The sequence below is a fragment of the Mustela putorius genome, unplaced genomic scaffold (assembly GCF_011764305.1).
Source record: "Mustela putorius furo isolate JIRA1106 unplaced genomic scaffold, ASM1176430v1.1 tig00003869_pilon_pilon_pilon, whole genome shotgun sequence".
Taxonomy (NCBI): Eukaryota; Metazoa; Chordata; class Mammalia; order Carnivora; family Mustelidae; genus Mustela; species Mustela putorius.
This window is the reverse complement of record NW_025422021.1, coordinates 15,998,954-16,022,456: the sequence shown is the minus strand read 5'-3', so window position 1 is coordinate 16,022,456 and position 23,503 is coordinate 15,998,954. Positions and strand designations below refer to the sequence as shown.

The following is a 23,503-nucleotide window of genomic DNA, read 5'->3' as shown; positions in this document are numbered from 1 at the left end:
AAGCTAAAATCTGTCTTATATAACTCTGTGGTAGACTTACTTCCCACTGGTGTATTAGAAGTCCAAAATTAAGTAATAGTAAAAAATTTTAATCCTGTTCTCCATAACACAAAATTGCAGAATTAATACCATTAAGCTGCCATTATGGGATTCTGTGAATTCTAATCATACAGTAAGAACAATTCCCTTTCTCCTTTGTTTTATTTTGAACAACTTGTAATGTAAGTAAGAGCAGCTTTTCAATTTTTACCTCTTAACTATAATCCTCAAGTGGAGCGTTTCTAAGTAGATCTTAGCATTTTCAAGTTAATCTGGAACACTTAGTGGATTTGCTTACTCTTGACTGGGCAAAATTCAGTCAGTGCTACTTGCACTTTCCAAATATGTGTAACACTTCCATAAATGTATAACATTCTATCATAGTCAGTAAAACTTTCAGAAGTAAACAAAAACTACATGAAAGTTTCACATTAAAAAATTCAGAGCAAAACCTAATATAGACAGTAAGGAGATGATACTTCCACAGCGTTCAATAAAATATGGTTCTTTGATTTGTCTGAAGAGTATAATGCAGTATATGGAATAGAAGGTATTAAATATGGTTTATTTTTTTGGCAGGCCACAATTTTAGCCAGATTTTCAAACTATCAAGAAGATGAATATACAAATTATTGAGAATGGTGATTTCCTTTTTAAAGCTGGAATTTCTATGAATAAATTTCCCAATAAAAAATATCTCATAATTTTCCAACACTGCTCTTGGAAAGTCATATGTATGACTTTCAATATACTTTGTAATAATGCACATAAACACAATAAAATACCTAAGTAACCATAATAGATGGTTATTATAGCAAAGGTGACAAAAACTTTAAAAGCATTCTTACCTCTTTGCTTTCTTCTAGTTCTGACTCACTGCTAAACTCTTCAGTATTTAAGTTTTCGAAGTCAGACTCTCCAACAGCAATTGGCACTGTTACAGTGAGGCTAGGGTTGTTTATGAATGACATGTAATCATTTTCATCGATTACGTATTTTTCAACACTGCTTCCGGTACCTACACCACTGGTGGTTCCATTCCCATCTTTAAGATAATTAAGTTCTTTGCTTATTTCTATTCCAGTATTATTGGATATGCAGCTGTCTATTTTGTTGCCTTCATGGATCTCTATAACTTTTGGCTTTCTGAAAAAGGTTTTTCTGAAACACTCTCGTATCTTATTTTTCACATAATCAATTCCCTTTTGCATCCTTCCTACTGCAATCTGGAGATTGTTCATTTCATTATCATCATCTGTAGCAGCAAGATTGTCTGAACTAAATGAGCTCAACAATAAGGCCAGAAAGAGGTTCAGAACCTAAATGAAAAAAAGAAAATTTATTACATTAATATGAAGTATGCATAAAATAAGAACTTAAACAGGGAACTCATAGATCTTTGCTAAAATTAATTCAACAAATGTTTCTTGAATGTTTACTGTATTTTAGACAAGTGTCTTAATCACACACTATTTAAAGGACGTGACACTGTCTACCTCCTATAAGGGCAATATGATAAAACAAGTGTCTTTTCTTTCATACCAGGAGGACAACAGGAAACCAGAACTTCTAAGACTTAAAGTTGTCTACTCAGGGTTGCCAGTGAAGGGAAAAAAATTCCATTTTGATGGGTTTGGCCAATGAGAAAAGATCATTTTAGTCATTTTATTTCATATTATTGGTTTCTCTGGAGAATGTCTAGCTTCCTGTGTATAAATAATAAATTTATTTATTTTATAGCCTGGCAATATGTGTTAAAACAGTATAATTTTAATGTAAATTCCTTTGTCCAATGGTTAAAAATTTATAACAATGAAAATTTCTAAATGTGAATTGTGTAAGGTTAACACATTTCCCATCAAAGCAAGAACCCTAGTTTGTTTCCTTATTTCTGTATCAAATTTTGTTCATCTAGAGCTTCCTAATTTACTATTCTGAAAAAAATTGCATGTCTATAGTTATCCCACATTCTTTCAAGTGGTCTTATTTGAAGTGTGCCTCAAAGGAAAGATTCAAGTATTATGGCATAAAGAACACTATGTACACACGTAATTGAGGAATGTAAGCATTAAAACACATAAAAATACAATTATGCTTTTACATTAGTGCTTTTAAGTCAGAACTGAAAGTAGCTTCTTAACTCTGGGCACTGTCCATATATGTGAATAATTTAAACTATAATAATTTATTTTCTTTTAATAAAACAAATTCAGGGAAGGATACATTTTGTCCCCTTCCAAGACATTTTAATAGTTAACAATGCATAGCTACAATGTAATACTCTATTCTCTTGAAGTTTATCTTCAAAATTTGGTGAAATGCAAAATAAGCCAACAGTATGAACTATGAATGTGTATGAATAAGCCAACAGTATGAACTATGAATGTGTAAAGAGCAATTTCAATATAGAATAGACAGTTAAAATTTTGGATTTACTGGAGATCATTTTCTTAACAGTAGTAATAGGGTAAAAAATAGTTCAGGCCATAATGGTAATATGGGGATAAAATTAGTCTTCATAAAAATATTTTCTTGAAAAACAAAGAAAAAAACTAGTATTTTTGTTCCCAAACTTTCACAAATACACTTCAGTTAATCCTCAAACCAACCATAAGATTTCAGCTTTCTTATTTAGCTGTCATAGCTGGGAAACTTCAGGCTCAAAGAAGTTAAGTAACTTGCCCAAGCTCAGAGTGCTAGTCCTGGGATTTGAGTCTAATTTATTGATGATGAAACCAGAGCTGTCTATTGCATCAGGCTACCGTGTGATCTTGTTCTGAATTATGCACATTTGTAATATATACGTACCACAAGGTTTCCAATGACCATGACCAACATGAAAACAATAAGGCACATGGTTTGGCCAGCAACCTCCATACAGTCCCACATGGTTTCTATCCACTCTCCACACAACACGCGGAACACAATCAGGAAGGAGTGAAAGAAGTCATTCATATGCCAGCGAGGGAGTTGGCAGTCACTGGAGATCTTGCAGACACATTCTTTGTAGCTCTTACCAAACAGCTGCATGCCGACCACGGCAAAAATAAAGACGATGATGGCCAACACCAAGGTGAGATTACCTAAAGCCCCCACAGAATTGCCAATGATCTTTATCAGCATATTCAGCGTGGGCCAGGATTTTGCCAACTTGAAAACTCGAAGCTGTAATTAAGTGAAAACATACCCTCAGTAGTAATCACAATATAATTTTGGAAGTTAGTTAGACAGAGTTTTGTTAATATGCCATATTGTAGACCTACCTCTGAGGGATATAAAATCTCAAAACATACTAAAATTCAAATCCAGAAAAAATAGTTAGTAATACACAAATTGTAAATCAAATCATTAAAAGCAAAACTAAAAAGATAAAATATGTCAAGATAAATAAAACATTTCTGATTGATCAACAGATATATCCCTGAAAACACATTAATATTTTGATTAGAGACATATAAATTGAATTTAGAAAACTAATGTCACCCTCAGACTATATTTTAGAGTAAAAAGAAATATGAAAAGTATGTTACATATTTTAATGGATATTTATAAAATAAAACTAAAATGAACTAATTTGATGAAAAATAGAGGCTTCTTTTCAATTTGAAAAAATACACATTTAGTTTGCAATTAAGTTTTATACATTTTTAAACAATTTTTTTGCCAAGTTTTAAAAAGTTGTTAGACTATTGTTTAAAATGCTAATGGTATTAAATATTTTCCTATAAGTTCCTTTAAAGGAGTTCCCATTAATATAAGTAAGGTTGATAAAAAGCAAAGGCTAATTGAGGCCTAGAATTATTATTTGCATTTCTTTAAAGAGTTGAAGCAAAAAAGTTTTTTGAGTGAATTTAAAACATAGTTTTATCATGGTTTTATAACAATGATTTCCACCATGTTTATCATTCTTAGAAAATAGTCACACTTAGCTTTAAAGAGAATGTTTATGTATCTTCTTAGAGTCTCACATGTATTGGTATAGATTTAAAATATTATTAATAGTAAATGTAAGATATGCACTGATTCATTTTCAAAATAAATTTTATGCCAGTGATGAATATAAACATAGTCTAAGTAGATACCAGTCTGAATGATCTCAGTACAGACAATCCCTCCACATTTGCCAGGCCAAGCTCCATCAAACTAAGGCTGACAATAATTCCATCAAATATATTCCAGCCTTCTTGGAAATAATAATATGGATCCATGGCAATGATCTTGAGAACCATTTCTGCTGTGAAGATCCCAGTGAAAACCTGAAGTAAAATAAAGATCACAAACACTGAAAACCTTTAGACACTGTAAGAATCTGTAAAGAATATGAAATAGTCCTGAATAGAAATATTTAACACTTAAAATGGAGAAATGTGACAAACTGATACAAGGTTTAACATATTTTTCCAGGAGCTAGATCTCCAAGAAAATGCTGATTTTAAAGCATTTCCTCATTCATATTGTAAATGTGGTACTGAGTAGTAACTACTGAATTACTGCCCTTTTTGGCACACCAGATTTCTCCCATAGTCACAGTGAATTTTGTTTTTCATATTACTGCATTAGGAACAAATCTATATATTAATTGAAGTTACTCTAAATGTATTTTAAATTTGGTAAAAACCATATTTAATTCTTGATTTTTGTGGGTTTTTAAAAGGATACCATCTTATTTCTGTAACTTTGTAAGTATTCCTAAAATAAGAGTGAGTTTGCCACAGATGTTTTATAATAATATTCTCTGGATGCATGCCTCAGAATTAAGGTTAATGGATTAATAGAGCAAGGAGCTGCAGACTTAATTGAAAGCAGCAGGAGTACATTCTCAGTATGTATATACCCATAATTAAAATTAATAAATTATTTGAGTGGTTGGATGAATGTCTGTTTGACAATAGAAACAATGAAATAAACTCAGAATTTGTTTTTTAACTCAGAACCACAGGCTAAGAGACCCAAGGGCATGAAGAGTTATGAAATTACTCTTGCAAAAAATCTTTTAAAGCAATTAACCTAATTAACAATAAGTAAAAGCTGCATTTTATGACTATAAAGTCAAGCTTACCATTTATAAGGTAAGTTAGCCTTTACCTTGAAGGAACTCTGTCAAAATAACAGTATCAAAGTTATTTAAATTCCTAAAATACCATGTTAATTAAAGCAAATCATTATCTGCTCTTAAAAATGTATAAATGCAGCTAACATAGGAGCAGTGGAGTGGTTCAGTAGTTTAAATGCCTGACTCTTGATTTCAGCACTCGTCATGATCTCAGGGTCCTGGAAGAAGTGGAACCCTCCCTCTCCTGAGCTCAGCAGGGAGTCTGCTTGAGGATTTCTCTCCCTCTGCCCCTTCCCCAATGCACATGCCCTCTCGCGTGCCCTATCTCTTTCTCAAATACATAAATCTTAAAAAAGAAATTAATCTAGTAACATATTACTTTCCTAAACAAAGAAAGACCTTAGGGAAATACCTAATATATCAAATATTTAATTAATATTCAAATATATTAAATAAATAGAATATATTATATATTATACACAATATAATACATATTATAGATAATATAATAAATATGAAATAATTTAATGTATCAAATATTAATAAATAATTTAATATATCAAATATCCTAACTCTGTCTTGTTTTCTTGAAGAAGCTTTTTGTCTCTTGAAACTCAGGTTATATGCTTCTGTATCCACTCATTCATTCGGAAAAAAGTCTGTTGAACACCTAAATGGTTGAAATTTTGCTGGCCTTTGAAAATATAGTAGTAATTAAGGTATACCTACTCAAGACTGCATAAACCTAGTTCATTTAGGCTGATAAATTTCTTATGGACAATGAATTTATAGGCTTCCTTTAATAATCCAGCTTCTTTAGTAAGGAGATAAGTTCAGTGAAAAGTTCCTAACCTATTGTACATGATGACACATGTTAACAGCAAAAGTGTAAGTTTTAAGGATGGAGATAAGAATCAGCCTGGGAGTCGGACCAAGAATAAAGAAATTCAGGGCATTTTGAGTTGTTATGGGGGGGCACAACCCTTAGGATGATCAAATGTTGGGGAATAAGCTCTTATTTCAGGAATAGGAAGGTTTTCCTGTTGAGTATTAGTAAGGAAAATTCTGTTGATGTACATTAAAAGGAGAAATTTTCATTCTGAAGGCCGAGTATTGGTCAGTTTACTCTGCAGAACCTCGACTTGCCCAGACTGATGTTCCTTTTTTTTTTTTTTTTTTTTTGGTAGTGAATTTGATGTAGCTGTAGTCTACTTTTGCTATATTATTATTAGCCTCTTTTAAAAATGGTTTTAGTTTTATTATTCCCATGCCTTTGGATACACATCTTTAAATATTTTTTGTTGTTGTTATTGATTGGGTGGGGAAGGTGAAATTGAAATGTACTTAAAGAAAAATCATGGGAAATGATTTAACATTTATGGTGTTCTTTTCTCTGATCTGTCAAATGAGGGTATTAATTGAGATGACATAAGGTCTGCATCTAAAATTCTTGGATTTCTGTCAGCAATGTACTGCCTATCAAATTTTATTTGGAAGTTGGTGTACACACAATTATTACACAAGACCCTCCTTATAAATTGTTGGTTTGGAGACAAGATAGCTTTATATTATAGTAGGAAAGGGGTTAGATGGGCTGGATAGCACTCTCTAATTGATGCGAGATGTCTCCAAGTGAATTTAAGGGTTTGGCTCCTCAGTTTTTTATCATTCAATAAACAAGAGCGATTTTTTCCTTCAAAGACTTATCATGTCCTTTCCTGAGATTTTAAATTCATATCCTATACCATACCATTTAATTGAAATAATTTTCCTAATTGTATTTCATTAGGCTTTTATTTGCAAATGACCTGTAAGATCCTTAGTACAGGTACTATGTTCTGACTTCCCTTCAGGGTCCAGCAGAATAAGGGGATATGAACTCTTAATCACTGGTTACAATGAGAGTTATAGTAAGAATAGTAATCAGTGTAAGGAACTACAAACCTCTATCTGTATTCCCTGAAGAGTCACCGGTTAGTTGGGAATGTTTCTATGAAAAAGAGATTGTCTAACCTGCTATGATTGATGGAAGATTTCTTGCTTATAAAATCTCTAAGGTGGGTGTACCTTATAATGGTTATAACAAAAACAAAATAGAGCATCTTAGAGAAACTTAACAGATATTTGAGGTCTCTTGATACTCAAATTTGATCAGTCAATCCAATTAGTAGAGGACTGATGTAATTTTTATGTATTCCAGAAACAGGATACAAATGGGGCACATTGATCTAAATAAACCTGAAATTTCCGCAAGTCTTTTACAAGATATCCATTTGTTAACAATTCAACCCAAACCTAGATGTCCTTATTTATAAGGTATTTTGCAATCATTTGAGTAGTAATAATTACTCCACAGAAACTAAATTTGTTTAAATGAGCAACCTATAAACTCCATAAAATATGCAATGCAACCATCCATAGTGGATAATGTAGTCTAAAGTTAGCTAAGTACCCATGATATAAGGAATATATTCTCTCCCTCTCCCCCACTTCCCATTTTTTCTTTTTCTTTTTTGTCTTTCTCTGTCTCCCTATGTATTGATTTTTTAATTATTTAATGTATAATTAAACATAGATATAATTTTCTTTACATAGATACAATTTTCTATACATAGATATTTATGATAAAGCTTGTTATGGATATAAAATAAGATAAATGGGAAACTATGAAATGCCTTATATGTATGATATTATTATTAATAATAACAGGAGCTTTCAGCTAATAGAAACAGTTTACACATTTTCCTACTTTTACGGTTAGTAATAGTTAACTCAGGTCTGTTTCCTATCATGTGCACTCTTTATCTTGACGAGCCTTGTATCCCTATTGCTAACCTCAGCATAGCAGTGGTTTTACCATAATCTGTCAGTCACCAGTCTTCCATCCTGCTTCTGTACCTCATTATCTCCATTGCTACACATTAAGTTACAGAGTTTTGGAACTGGAAGGGACATAAAAAATCATCTTGTTCAATATAGTCTACTCATTGGAAAACAGACCGAAGATCTAAATGGCTTTTTCAAGAGCACTGGTTATTTAGTACGGACTATTGGACTTAAATCCAGATTTGGTGCTTTAGTGTAGTGCTTTTCCATTTGATTTTCCTATAATCCAACCTCTCTTATCCTGTGCTTCCAAACTCTTGTGTTTCAACTTTGGAATTCTATAAAACCTCAATTTCCTGATTCACTCTGGCAAATTTCCAAAATTTCTTCCCAACTGTTCAACTTCCCTAACTGTACAGTATCTTGGGAAAAATACAGGAGCTAGAGAAGACTGTTTTCCATCAGTATTTTGGAGAAAGGTTACTAGCATATATTAGAGGAAGGAAATAGTTTATTGAGCACATGCTAGATGCCAGGCTCAGTATTGTTTTCATATTACCTCATTCGGCCTTCACGACAACTCCGGGAGATGGGTATCATTATATCCATTTCAAAACAGAAAACAAGGACTCAGATTTTTTATCAGACTTGTCCAGATGCTACATTATTAGTAAGCATTGGCAATGAAGCCAAATCCAGTTCCACCTAACTCCAAAACCCATATTCTTTCATGAAAACATGCTATTTTAAGCAGCCCATATGGGTAGGAAACAACCAGTTGGTTATTTATTGAGCTACAACCATGTAATCACTGTAGGAGATACAAAGGAAAAATGGACATAACCTTGAAGAATTGAGGGGATTTGAGTCAGAACACTCTAGATGAGAATGTAGAAAATAGTGAATATTTTCCCATATGCAAATATATAAACATGTGGTGTTTATGTGGTATAGTGACATGGCTGTTCTGATGGGCCAATCGTGGCTGGTTAGGAAACAATGGACAATAAGATGGTATAGAAGGATGGGATCAGATGAGGAGTCTGAAAAATCAGATAGGACTGTTGAACCATAAATACAGATAATAAATACTTCAGCACAGTGCAAACCTATTGAGTGCAGAGTCTTAAAAAATATTATTTTAATCGTAGTTATAAGACTAAAAAAGAGATACCTTGAAAGAAGAAATAATGAGTCTTCTATCAACTTGTATATAAAAAATAAAGGAAAAGTAAGTCAAAATGGCTATCAGATTTCTATCTTTGAAGTTGAAAGGCTCTTTGAAGCTGGAAGGCTGCTACTAGAGGTAACACAAGACTGAACTGAGTTAGGACTTTCAATAAGCTGTGAGAAAGATGATCTTTCAGCTGTCACATGTTGTGTTTAAAGTTATCCTTAAACCACGTTCTGTAACAGTTGGAAATATAGGACCAGGGCACAGCTTATACCACAAGAGTAGATAATTCCTACAGTTGCTGATTAAAGTTATCCTTAAACCACGTTCTGTAACAGTTGGAAATATAGGACCAGGGCACAGCTTATACCACAAGAGTAGATAATTCCTACAGTTGTTGAGTATATAAAAACATTGAGTGGAAACATAGCCTTAGTAGACATAAGAAGTCCAGAAAGGAAGGCAGACATGGAGTGATTGGAAAGATCAGAGAACAATCATTAAAAAAATCCATTCACAGTTGCCAAAGATGACAAAAATCCCAAGAATCTGGTAGGTGTTCTACTAAGTCAAACAATGGAATAACGTTGAGGTCACTTACTAGGTAGACATTTGTGTCATTGTCTGCCCAGTATTCCTTTTTCAGCTTTTCTTGGGAATTGTTCCTCCACCTGTGTGATTGCTCAAGTCTGTCATGTTTTCACATGGCTCTACCTTCTGCCCCTGATTAAACCAGAGTTGGGTATCTGACCTAAGCTGTGCCAAACAAGAGTCCTATCGTGAGTGTTTGAACTAGAACTGAAAAAGAGATAGTTTTTTTTTCCAGTGCAGAGGTTACAAGATGTAAAACCAATGCGCTATGGCTGAGCATATTTCCTGACCCAGAGACAAAAGATGAAGTGAACATATGGACTACTTCCAAGCTCTTGGTTAAAGCATTTCCTGAAGCCCAACTGCAAAATTTCCTTTTATATGGTTTTGTAGTTCATCATTTTCTTTCCATTCTAGGAGTCAGTTTTTAATTTTCCCTTAAGCTAGTTTGAGTTTGTTTCTGTCTTGTGCCAAAAAGGTAGCTCTCGAGTAATCCTTCTCCTACTTGTTTAACCATTTCAATTTTCTCATATAAAGGAGGAAATGTACTTGTCCACATACACCTACATAGATGCCTGCTCAAATAATTTGAACCAAAACTATGGCTAAATTACAAATTCATTTTCACCAACTATTTCTTCTCTCATGTAAATTCTACTGAAGGATTTTATTAAATAATTCAGTTTGAAACAACTCTCCTCTTTTAGCAGAAATCAATCTTCATATTTCCTTCAGTGGACATGATTTCTTCAGAGGATGTGTATATTAAAACTGAATTTTTGTGGAGCCAGAATTAAATTATGATTTTTCTGGACCTATATTTCAGCAAGAATGGTGGTAAAAACTTTAATGAGCTTGCAACTGGTAAGACACCATGGTCAATTAGCATGGACTTTGGTTTGAGCAATCAGCATTCATACCAGTTGAATCTTATTATTTATTTATTTATTATGTTAAAAAAAGATTTTATTTATTTATTTATTTATTTGTTTGTTTGACAGAGAGAGAGAGAGAGAGAGAGAGACAAGGAGAGAGGGAACACAAGCAGGGAGAGTGTGAGAAGGAGAAGCACCCTTCCTGCTGAGCAGGGAGCCCAATCCTGGACCCTGGGATCATGACCTGAGCAGAAGGCAGATGCTTAACCACTGAGCCACCCAGTTGCCCCCACACATTGAGTTTTAGATCTTATTGCTCAGATTCCCTACACAGCACAAATGGATTTTTTCCTCTGGTCTATAGCTCCCACTCCTACCAAAGGAAATAAGTAAACTGTAAATGAACTTACCAAGTTTCCTACCGTCAAGACACTACTGAATTGACCGGTCATTGGGTAGTGCTCCATGGCCATAAAGAGGGTATTTAAGACAATGCAAATAGTGATGGCCAGATCAACAAATGGATCCATAACAATTAAATTCACAAGATGCTTTACTTTTAACCATGCATCACAGCAGTCCCAGATCAAAAACACGTTGGCAAATCTGTACCAGCATGGTGGACATTTCTGTCTAGATTCTTCAAGTTCTAGGGGAATAATAAAGAGGAAGAATGGTAAATAACAATAAAAATGAATTGTTGTTGCTATAGATTATACATTGTTTTATAAAATCAGTGCTTCTACCTGGGGATGGATGTTCATATCACTTAAGTAGCTTAACACTTGAGAAGGCAATCTCATTAGATATTTTCACAAAATATTCATTAAAAATATCATATAAACATATAAACATCTTTCTCCTTTAATTAAATACAGAAAATAAATACCATCAATGTAATATTTTGCTTAAAATTAACTAACTTTATTACCTAATAACTAGGCAATTGATTATATTGCCATATTCTTTTTATCAAAATAATTTCTATTTTTATTTTTTTAAATGTTATTTGTTTGAGAGAGAGAGGGAGAAGCAGATTCGCTGCTGACCAGAGAGCCAAATGCTGGTCTGGGTCTTAGGATCCTGAGATCATGACCCGAGCTGAAGGCAGATGCTTAACCAACTGAGCCACCTAGGTGTCCCAAAACAATTTTTAAATAAGTCTTACAGAAATATTAAATATATAAAACACTTATTATTTCTGTTGAAAGTGTCTATTTAAGAATGCTGTCTAAAGCTGTGATCCTTATTATTAATGTGTAGGACCAATATTCTCTTCTGATTGTCTCCACATCAGCATTAATCTTGCACACAATGAGAATGTGGTATGTCCTTTTTTAGTATAGATTCAAACCCATATCTACTTATGTTATTCATATTACCCATATCTTTCAGAATTTTAACATAAAATATTTTAAAAAGTTACTAGTAATTTTAGTAGGTGAAACTTGTTATAATTATTACGTGACTGTTCAGATATCATACACACCAACAGGACAAGATACAAAATGTTAGTGATATTTTCTGAAGACCACATGTTAAACACTACTTATATAAAAGACTTATAAAATTGTGGAACTAATGAAATACCCTCCAAACTTTATGAAATGGAGAATTATTTAATGAATGAACAGGGGAATAATACAATAGTTGCTGCCCATTCACATGTGTCAAAATCAACAAGCATTTGTTAAAGTTCTCCTTTGGAGGAATGTAATGGTTTCTGGGTATGTGGAAGATGGAGAAGAGGTCTTTTCTTAGGGTCAGTGTTGAACACAAGTTTTCACTTTTTCAGTTCATTCACATGTCTCCCCCCACCATATCACTACCTCCTGGCCCAGAGAACAGATTAAAGCTTGAAAGAGATGTTTCCTTGTGCCTTTACATATAAAACTTAAGAAGGGAAATGTATATTCTGATTGTTTAAGGATAATGTAACATAATGATAAAAACTCACTGACATAATATGGAGTGGGGGACTACCACTGTGCAGACAAGATAAGGAGTTAAAAAGAAAAAGGAACAGTATTGGTTTTTGTAACCAGTGTGATAACACTATATTTTGTGTATCATCTACCTAGGTCTGTTACACCATTCTGATCTTGGGTAGTTGACTTTGATAATTCTATGAGATGAAGAAATAGTTCCACAAAGCATATATAATCATGTAAAGCTATCTCATGTCTTGCTTCTTACCTTCCATTGTGTTGGTTAGGATGCTAGCTATGCTCATGGCTCTTTGCCTTCCAGAGGAATCCTCCAGCATCTCCATTGAAATCTGGTAAGAACTTAGCCTTCTCTTTCGGACTTCTGTTTCAGTGGTGGTGCCCTGCAAACCAAATACTAATGGTTCAAACCACCCTTTCAATGAATAATATAATACCACATAGCATTTCTTTGGAAAATCATGCTACATGCAGTTTTTCTAGGTAATAACTTTCAAGTAATAATAACATATTGCGTTTATTAAGTTATAAACACTTTTGAAAAATTATCACAGGTGATAGTGTTTAACAAGAATTCACCAGTTAGATGCAATTGTACAGGGCAAGTTTGTTGCAGGAATGTTTTAATTAACCTGTTGGAATTTTCAGAGAAATTTTCATAAGCATGCTAAAATCATATATTGTTTCATTTCACTCAAATGCAGATTATTTTCAGCTTATCACAATGATTAATAATTAGATCAATCTTCTCCCCCCAAAATAGTAGGATTATAATGTTGCAAGGCTTGAGTGTTTTCTTTGAAGCTGTATTGACAATATTGACGTATATGGGCCAATTTTTTTCCATGCACAAACACAGATGTACAATGAAATGTGTGTGCTTTCCTGAGATTTCTTTGATTATTTCTATATGCCATCCTACAAGAAATCAAAATATTTTAGAGTCATTTTAATACATATAAAAACATTTTAGCATATAATACTGATATTTGTGTGGAAACTGCCTATTATCCACATATTGGTCTCGATAATAGTAAATTTTAAGTACATTAAATTTAAAAATATGAATAATTATATAATTCTATGTGAGCATACATTTATAATAACAATTTAGTTATCACAGTACCCATTATTTTGTATTGGTAGGTTTACTGAATTTGCAGATATGTTTTCTCTCAGACTCTAAAAACTAAGGCATTTGGAAGGTAATGGTCCCATACGATTCAATTGGTTCTAAAGATTTACTGTTTTTCATTCAATAAATTGAGTATTATTTTTGAGGCATTTCATTTTGGGGAAGCAGGATGGTATAACAGGCTAAACCGCCCAGGCTTTGATTATTTCAAATTGGTGTGTAATGTCATAGCTAACTTATCTATTATCACCTCTGGCGGAAGTTGTCCAGTAGGTGAGGTTAGAGCTGACGGTCCACCCACCAAGGAAACCACACCATTGCAATCCACAGTGCTGTGCATCTTCCCATTTGCTGGAAGCCCTGGCACCATCCTGGATGACATACTGGCCTGACTAACGTTACTGTTGCGTCGCTCTCCATGTCTGTGCGGCACAAACAGTGAGTCTCTCCTGCTCTCGCTGTCTTCAAATGTACTGTGCTCATCATCAGCAAAGTCATTTTCAGAACCGACGTCCTTTGCTCGTCCTCTGAAGCTGAAAATGCTTGTTTTGCTATTGCGTCGTGGGGAAAACAGGGAGCCACGAATACTTAACAGAGACTGGGGAGAGAGCAAGGAAGAAAGGAATTGTGGGGGCAGGGGAGGGGGACAGAAACACAGTTACTTAACAAAAGTCTTAATATTGCAGAATCGATTTACATTTGGATTAGAATAGTCTTCTCTTGAACTATATAAATAGTTCTTATTTATGCTTTTAAAATATATAAATCAAGTTTAAAGAGAACTCATATGTTTTGATATTTTTATTAAAGATCACAATACTAGTTGAAGTATAAAGAGTTTTGTTTTGTTTTGCTTTGTTTCTGATTAGGAATCCTAATTTGCAATTTGCTAAGTGCACAACCATTTCATTTGATCTTAACTGTAATACTGTGAGGTGGATTTTGTTACCATTATGTTACCGGTCTGAACATGATGCTGGAAAGGACAAATGATTCTTTTTGGAGGAAGTGGTGGTAAAACAAACAGTAGATGACTTTTACTGAGTTGCTATGATCTGAGGGACATGCAACTTGGAATTTAAATTATGCCTCGAGAGAGTGTTGGCTCAAATTTAAAATATTGAATCAAATGTATTACTTCTAGATAATGATTTAAAAACAAAACTGTTATCTCTTACTCTCTTCTTTTCAGTTCTAAAAGGAAATTAGTTTACTCTTTTTCTGAATCTGTTTGTCTCTGTCCACATGGGAATAAAAGTCATGAAGCTTACCTATGATGTTGTCTTCTGAATTTGCTAATAGTTTCCTAAATAGCTACTAGTGATTCACCTTAAGGGAATATGTGTACTAACAACCACAACAGAGAGAATTCCTGAAGTGCCATGTAAGTTGCTATTATTACTTAAAATTCAACACTAGATTAAAAAAGCAAGACATATGTACATGACTTTACCAAAGAGGGTGATGTAGAAGACAGCTTATCCTTCTGAATTCACTTTAATTTTATTAGAAGGAACTGGATGATTCAGAACTTTTTTATTACATGTGTTCACAAATAAATTGAGCAGATGGGTTTCTGGTACTAGAAAATGAAGATATAACATGAAATCCATTCTTTAACCTTTTGGTTGAATTTTAAACCAGCAGCACCAAATATCTCTATTCTAGCCTTCATCATAGTTTTCAAAAATATCTCTATTCAGTCTGTGGAATCTTTGTTTACTGTCCTCTTTCTTAACAATGACAGTCCCCATTGCGCCCCCTGCTTGGACTCTCGTGACCTCCTCCACCTGTCTTCATAGCCAGGGTTTTATATATATGTATGCTTGTATGTATATATACCTATATATGTATATATATGTACACACATATATGCATATATATCCATATGACCACAGCAAATATTCCTGTACCTTCCCATTCTTAGTCCAAAAGTCAGTATATAAAGCCAAATAAAATAATTTTAGTGGGGGTCAAAACATAGAAAAGACAGACTCCATCAAATTTATTTTTGGATCATCTGCCTAATTAGGTCATGCTGATTTTCTTAGGCCCCATTTTTAGCTTTATTTTTATGGCTTTTCCCAGACTGCAAAGAATCAGAATAATCGTTGTTGCCCTCTGTCATAGTGATGTTCTGGAAAGATATTACTCATTAAGAAATGTGCTCTTGTTTTGGTCTTAGTTAAAATATCCACAGAAACTATTATTCGTTATCCAGCTTGTCCAACCTGAGACTGTGCCTTTGTGACACTCGGTTTGCACACAGTTGGCTACCCGATGTCAGAGAGTAGTTAGACTGATTTTCTAGTTAATCAAAGTGATCAAGAAATCAGATATCATGAAGACTTAAACTTAACCCCCAGTAATAAAGAATGGTGATGTTTTACTCTCCTTAGACTCAATTTTAATTATCAGTATAATACTGGCTACTATCAGAATTGTGTTTCAAAACTTTAGTGTGTATTTTTTAGTTCCAGGTTTTTTTTGTTTTGTTTTTTGTTTTTGGATTTAGTAAGTAGCGGATAGGACTCTGGAATCTAAATATTCAATACACATTCCAGGTGATTCTAATGCAGGTACTGGAAGAATCATAACTTTGTCTTGCATTAACCCCTAGGATGATTCAGTGTAATCATCTTAATATGCATATGTTCAGCGACTATCTTTGGAAACTGAAAATCAGTCTGTATGATATTGGTTGAGAGAATATGGTGTATGTACGTGTTTATAATGTATCTGGTACGTGGCCTTTAATTTGAATGTTTTTATGTTGGGGTGTTTTCAAAGGCGTTCCAGAATTTTAAGTTTATTTGAAACTTCTGTTAACTCTTTGGAAAGTATAATAATGGGTATGAGCACAGCTTTCAAGGCAACAGAGACCGAAAAAGAAGATAACAAAAATAGTATTCAGAGAAAATAAACCAAAAATAACACACTAGAAGATTCAGCAAAGTAGAGGAAATACCCACAGCTGTGGCAGCCCTTTCTCTAAGGAAAACAAGCTTTTATGCTTTAAGGACCAAAAGGCCATTTTTCTTTGCCTCAGGCATGGCAAAACATGAATCCCAGGTATCTTTATTTTTTATGTTTTGCCTTGTTCCGAGAAAGTAAATATGAACTTTCTCTCATAATTTTCGTTAACAAAAAGGAAAATAGAAGTAATTAGGCCTGTAATACACAGTCCTGCATGTAGGGATTGAACTTGAAGTCAGTTGGGAAGAGTCCAGATGGAAGATGACGCAGAGAATGTAAAGATGTTCTAGTGGAAATACTTAATAGAATTTCAAGTTAACTGTCTGTACCTATCAGAGTTTTCAATAAATCAACAACTATAACTGGTTATAGCAGCAAACCTTCTGGTTTAAAATAAATTGTCTTGGTGTGTCCAAACAACATAGCTAAAATCTTTGGAGGAGATTCACTTTGCATTGTACACCCTTAAGTACCTTTCCATGTTGTACTATGAACATGATTTATCTATTTGAAGATAAAATAATGAAGTAAATGTAAAACAACATTCAAAAATTTATGTGAGTAGAGGGCAGCATTCCCATAATTTGTGGCCTTGACATTTTCAGAAGATAAATTTGTTTTAAATGCATGCCATGTCCATCTTATGCTTCCTATTCCTATGCTACCTTCATTGATTCTTTTTACTATCACAGAACTCTTTTTTGTTTATACAGCCAGAAATCATACACTGCTTCTGGTATATTTTTGCTTGTGAATTGTGTTAATGCTCCCTGTCTGTCTTTATTGGGATTTGTAAGTATCGGTTCATAGGATCTTTCTTTTACTTTTGAAATATCTTCTATATCTGTGTATCTCTCCATTTATCTACCTACCTCCTATCTATCTACAAATACTGTAAAATGAACTACATATAACATATGTATATACTGATTCTGTTTTTAGTATTAAAACTGTGTCTGCCACCTAATTTCTCTGGGCTCTTGCATCTCTGTGGTTCACTCAACACAGGCCTCCCAGCTGCTTCTTCAGCATTCCAGGCATACTGCTTTGCCAGGGCCTTACATTTGGCTCTTCCCTGAGTCTGGGATACTCTTCAAGGAGATAATCTCTTTTTTTGCCTCCTTACAAATCTTTGCTTAAATGTCTCCTTTACAGTGAAGACTTCCCAAATGACCCTATTTAAAATTCTTACATCCACTTAGTGCTCCTGATCCCCTTTTCATGATTTATTTTTTCCCATAGCACTTATCACCCTGTAACATAGTCTGTAACTTATTTATCTTATTTATTGTCTATCTTCTTCTTTAGTATAAATTTCTATGAGGTCAGTGAATTGTATCCTTCTTTGGTTCACAAAGTATTTTCATTTTCTAGAACTACTTCTGCCACATAGTAGGTGTTCATTAAATATTTGTTGATTGGCTGAATGCACTAATCCAATTTCTATTTGAGCGTGGTAATGAAACAAGGATGGAAACAGTACTGTTTTAAAAAAAATGCTTAAATTTGCAAAATATGCAAAAATATAAGCTTATAAATATGCTTATGTAAATATTGCTACTGTGCATACACCTTTGTGGTAATTGCAACTACTCAAAAGTTTTTAGTTTCCTTCATTTGGAATCATTCATCAATTTTAACTTAATAAGAGCTTTACTATTTGTCACATAAGGTTTCTATATATTGCTTAATCTTTCACAACTCTTTAAGGTAGACATTATTACCCCCTTTTACAGAAATCTTACAAAAATACAAATCACTTGAGTAGGGTCACAGGACTCACTTGAGAGTTGAGATATGAACACAAGCTTCAATGAGGTCAGTCATTATGGTATAGTGTCAAATAATCTTAATCCTAATGACTCTTATAGTCCAATTAATGCCAAAATCAAGGTGACAAAAAAATCTAGTCAGAGAAACTAACTTGCCCAGTAGAGCTTCCAGTTAATCCCAAATGTGTTGTATTTATTTAAACCATACTTTATATTTGTTTTATGCAAGATAATAATTGGACCTTTTGATATTGGCATTATCTGGAGGAAAATCGTTTTTATCTTTCAACTTCTCATGTGTGCACCTCTATTTTGTCTTACTATGGGAATTCAAGTTATTAATGTGGTGTTTATTTTTTTAAAATTCTATTTACATATTTAATACAAATGATAAACACTCATTGACACCTTGCATATGGTCCTTCCTCCCAACCAAGAGCTAAACACTATGCTGAATTTGTGCTTATCACTCCAATTTTTAAAAAAGGTTTTTGTTCTTTATAAGAAGGATATCATACCTCTTGGTTGATATATAGTTTTTTGCTTTATCTTAATTATATAGTATCCCGCAAAGCATTATTTTTAGGGTATATTCTGACCCAGATTAATATGATTAGAAGAGTTAATAATTCATAGCACATGAAATTCTAGTGGAACCAAATAGTGTTCAAAGTCATAACTTTACTTATCACAGAATTCATAATTATTTATTCCTTACATTATGTAACCCATAAAATGTGTTAACAAACAAAGTTAAAACTACTTTCCCTCTTCGACTTGAAAATATGCTGAAGAACTGTGTAGTTGGCATAAAGTCAGAGCAAAAATAGACTGTGTTCAGTTTAGGTCTCTTCCTAGAGCATTTAGGTCATCATTTCATTCTGATGTCTCTTAGCATGACACCATGTCAGCATAATGGAGACTTATGACAGCATGGTTCACATATCAAAAGATCAAGGCAAAATCCAGAGACTTTTTTTTTTGATTCATGCATATGTGGCCATTACAACTCAGACAATAAAGGCAGACACCCATATGCAGAGATAATAAGTTCATTTGAGGTCTCAAAAGGAAAAAGGTAAACAAGAGATTGCCAAATTCTCACTGAGTTCTGATAGCTAAGTTTTACTCCCCTAACCCCCCAAAAACTGAAAAGTAAGAAACATGGTCTCAAAATTGTGTTGTTTAAAGCTGATTGCCTTAAAAGTTATTAATGGTTTAAAAGTCTCTTTTAAAGACAGTTTATGATACAAATTAAAGAATCATGTTAAATGGTAGTTCCCTGTCCCTCATTTATATCAGATATTATAAAAATATACCAAAACAATATACAGTAATTACAAAGCAATAGTAATGACAGAACGAACTGGAGCTCTTCGAAGAAAACCATACCTGATGAGGGGAGTAGAATTTCTTGTCACTAGTCAGTCGGTTTCCATCCATGGAGAAAAGGAAGCTTCTTCTTTTGACACTGTCCTCAGATTCAGATTTGGGAAACCTGTCTCCCTCTCCTTTGTTGTTTCCTTCAAAATGCTCCCTTTGTCTTCTTTTCTTCCTTCGGTTCCTCCACTCCTTAGCGCTTTTAGAACTTAACTTTGATGCTTCTGAAGAACTTTCCAGGAGCTCTCCTAACCCACCTATTCCACTGAAATCTCTTGAAGCAGCTGATGCTGCTGCAACTGCCTGTTTAAGACAAAGTCAGGCACTGTTTACACCAAGTACTTTTAAAAACAGTCGACTATGGTAGAAATGTTGTCATTAAGACTGTGAACAATAGGTAACCATTGTGCCTTCTGGTCACTTCATTGTGTTTTAGAGAGTTTACTTAATAACGACAATTTAAAACAGTGTAAAGCAATATGCTAACCATTAAGGCAAGAAAAGTCTGGTTTAGCACATCTCTTCAAGAGGTTTAAAAAAACAACTCTTTTGAGACTAGCTTCATTTTCAAGAAAAGTTGATCTCTTAAAAATATCTTCTACATTTTAAAAACAAATGTTCTCTTAGTGGTGGTTGCTGGTCTGATTACTGTTCCAATTCCATCCCAACAACTGAGTGGTATTTTTTTCCTTCTAAATCTAGGTCTAAGACTTTCTCTTTTCCCTTTTTGTGAACTCAAAGAATTTAAAGTGTCTACTATTTTACCCATAGATAGAAGTAGTGGGAATATATTGGCTCATTTGACCTCTTCTTCCATTTGAATTCCCTTACTATTGTCATTCACATCCCTGGGGTTATGTTAATCCCAGAGGAACATGATTAATTTATTACATTGCACATTTAGCTTTAATTTTTTTAATGTTTATAAAATATCTATTATTATTATAAATAACAAATGATTAACATATCAATCAATAAGTACCTGAAATAATCATTTAAGGGATTATGAGATTTTCTTTAAAGATTTTCTTTTTATGTTTCATCACTAAGTATATTTTATCATTTTGAATTTTTGTATATACTGAAGAAACAACCATCTCTAAGGTGAAGCACGGCAGATTGTTTTGTAATGAATAGTAATTTTAGACTGGAAGTGATCTAACCATGACTAGAGGATATGAAACAGTGATATAGTTCCTATCAAAGCTGAGTTCTCATTAAGCATATTCCTGTTTTTAAATATAATCATGGAAGTGGAAATTAATTATGAGAATACTGTTTCAACTCTTTACATATGTCATTATTAAATACTGACAGCTCTAATTTATCTACCCACTTTGTTTTATTTTCTCCACTAGATATATGCTAGGTAGGAATTTTGTCAAATGGGTTTATACACATTGTCTAGTATGTCACCAGACATAAAAAGTGTCCAGTGAATGTTTGGTGAATAAAAATGAAAAAGGCATTATGCTGTCAATTGTCTCAAACACTGGGGTGGTGTTGGGGAAGAGGAAGACCTGTACAGACTTGAATTTTCAAGGTTTCACAAAAGACTCTGTGTCAGAATGGTCTGTATAACAGAAATATTTTAGGAAAGAAGATAAAACTATATATAATGAGCTTGACAACACATGCTTTTTGTTTTTTTTCTTCCTGAGGAGAAGCAAACCCTCCACAGTAGCTTCCATTTCTGAATCTCATCTCAACTACAATTATAAAGAAAAAAAAAGAGGTTTAGACTAAAGGTACTATAAATACAAATTCTCAAAGATTATTGTGATCTCAGAGATGGGAACCACAGTACTACATAAGTAATAAATATGTGTGTTGGGCTAAGCAATGTAAAATGTACATAAAACATAAAACAGATATTTGTTCATATTGAATACTATATTCAATTTAAGACTCAGTATAGGACTATGCCTAGCAATTAAATGGAACAGTAATTCAGAATTTGGGTATTTATGGAATTACATACAGTCATGTAACCAGATTTTTTATCTTGATGGTTAATATTATTTTTAATGTCAGTAATGGAAGATAAATATTAAAGGCCTTTTGTCAAATGAGGCTAATGTAAGTATATATAAAATAAAGTGAATAAATGAGGCACTTATTTGTAGCAAGTTCAATGTAGTTGCTTAGTACTTAATACATAAAAATACATAATATATAGCACTTATTGAAGGAATGAATATACATATATTTATTTTTATCCAAATCAAGTTCTTAATTCTTTTTTCCACTTTGTATACACAGTAACATAGTGCAATGCATAGTGTTAATCATTTATTGACTTGTTTGTAGTTAGAAACAAAGGAAGTGGTGGTAATATTCCTTTGCTGTAATCCTGAAACTCTTGTTCATTTAAATCACTTCCGGAATTTGTTTTGCATAAGACATGATTTCCCTACCTATTTTGGATAACAGTTCAAATAACTCAGAACTAAAGCATTTCTAAGGCAACAATGGTAACCTCCCGACACAACACATTTTCTGTGTCACATATCAACTCAATCTGTCACTTGTTCCACTGCCAGTGATTTGCCAATTCGCTCAAAGGCAGATGTTTCCTGTCACCTCTTATGTCTGTACCTGTTTCTACCCATCTCTGTGACAAGACCAATGTTCTGCTTACTTAGACTAAGAGTATTGCTTTCACTGGCTTGATGAATTGCTCTTTTTTTTTTTTTTTAATTATTTATGTGACAGAGGGAAGGCACAAGCAGGGGGAGCAGCAGAGGGAGAGGGAGAAGCAGACTCCCCACTGAGCAGGGAGCTTAATGCGGGGCTTGATCTCAGAACCCTGGGACTATGACCTAAGCTGAAGGCAGACCCTTAACTAATTGAGCCACCCAGATGCCTCTTGATGAATTCCTCTTGTAACAAATAACAAATATATGCTTAATATTTACTCAAGGAGTAACATTTAATTCTCCTTATAACATTTCTGTGTGATTCAACATAAGCTCTATAACTCACTGTATGTGTGTGTCCTTAAGAAATAAATCCACATGACTGCTTCTAATTATACTTCACTTTAAACATAAATCCAGTTTAACAAACCTGTTCAAATTTCAAGACATTAACTATAATACCTGTTTCAGTTTTACTTCTAATTATATTGGCTCTCTTAAATGCCAATATTTCTAACTTTGTCCCAAAGCTTACTATAAAATTCTTCCTATCAGACCTATATAAACTTCTATGAGATATGTTGTGTTAGGCCCCATTAACAAATTAAAGATCACAAATTAAATGCAAAACACAGTTATGATGATTCAACATAAAACATTTTTTTTGTTGTTGTTGGGTTTTGTCTTCAGTCATCCTTTAAAGTTACACTTGACTTGTGAGTTCAATGAGCTTACTGTTACTTTTTCATGTCTAAACAATGACTAGCTTTAGGAGGCCCTTCAACAGATACTAAATGAAAATGGAAGTGATGCTAGGCTTCATGAAGTCATTGGCTAGATGGTACCTTTGAAGAGTGACAGGTGGTTAATAAGATGTAAGTTATGGTGGAGCACCAGTGATCTCATGGGTAGACTACATCTCCTCCTCTGTCTGCTTCCAACACCTTCCTCTGTTTCAATATTGGTTACTTACTGGGCATTGTTACCTGTGTTCTCAGTAAGGAGGTAAAATTGGATTCATATTGTGTCGTCTCAGTCCAAATTAAAACACTGGGATCAGTCACCCTAGGATCAGCGTAAATTTTTGTACATAGGAA

The 23,503-nt window shown here is 33.5% G+C and overlaps 1 protein-coding gene across 4 annotated transcripts in view; it reads right to left on the bottom strand.

The window, feature by feature from the left end:
* The window catches only part of SCN3A (sodium voltage-gated channel alpha subunit 3), a 108,633-nt gene that overhangs the window by 29,632 nt on the left and 55,498 nt on the right, over positions 1-23,503 (bottom strand). For 2 of the 4 annotated variants that reach the window (XM_004743978.3, XM_004743977.3), the window contains exons 12-18: positions 19,780-20,070; positions 13,890-14,237; positions 12,755-12,887; positions 10,969-11,207; positions 4,122-4,295; positions 2,848-3,204; positions 888-1,358 (exon numbers count right to left, since the gene is read on the bottom strand). In XM_004743978.3, coding sequence (XP_004744035.1) covers positions 888-1,358; positions 2,848-3,204; positions 4,122-4,295; positions 10,969-11,207; positions 12,755-12,887; positions 13,890-14,237; positions 19,780-20,070 — 2,013 coding nt within the window. The remainder of the gene's footprint in view (positions 1-887; positions 1,359-2,847; positions 3,205-4,121; positions 4,296-10,968; positions 11,208-12,754; positions 12,888-13,889; positions 14,238-19,779; positions 20,071-23,503) is intronic. The other 2 variants (XM_004743979.3, XM_004743981.3) reach the window with 2 other exon arrangements.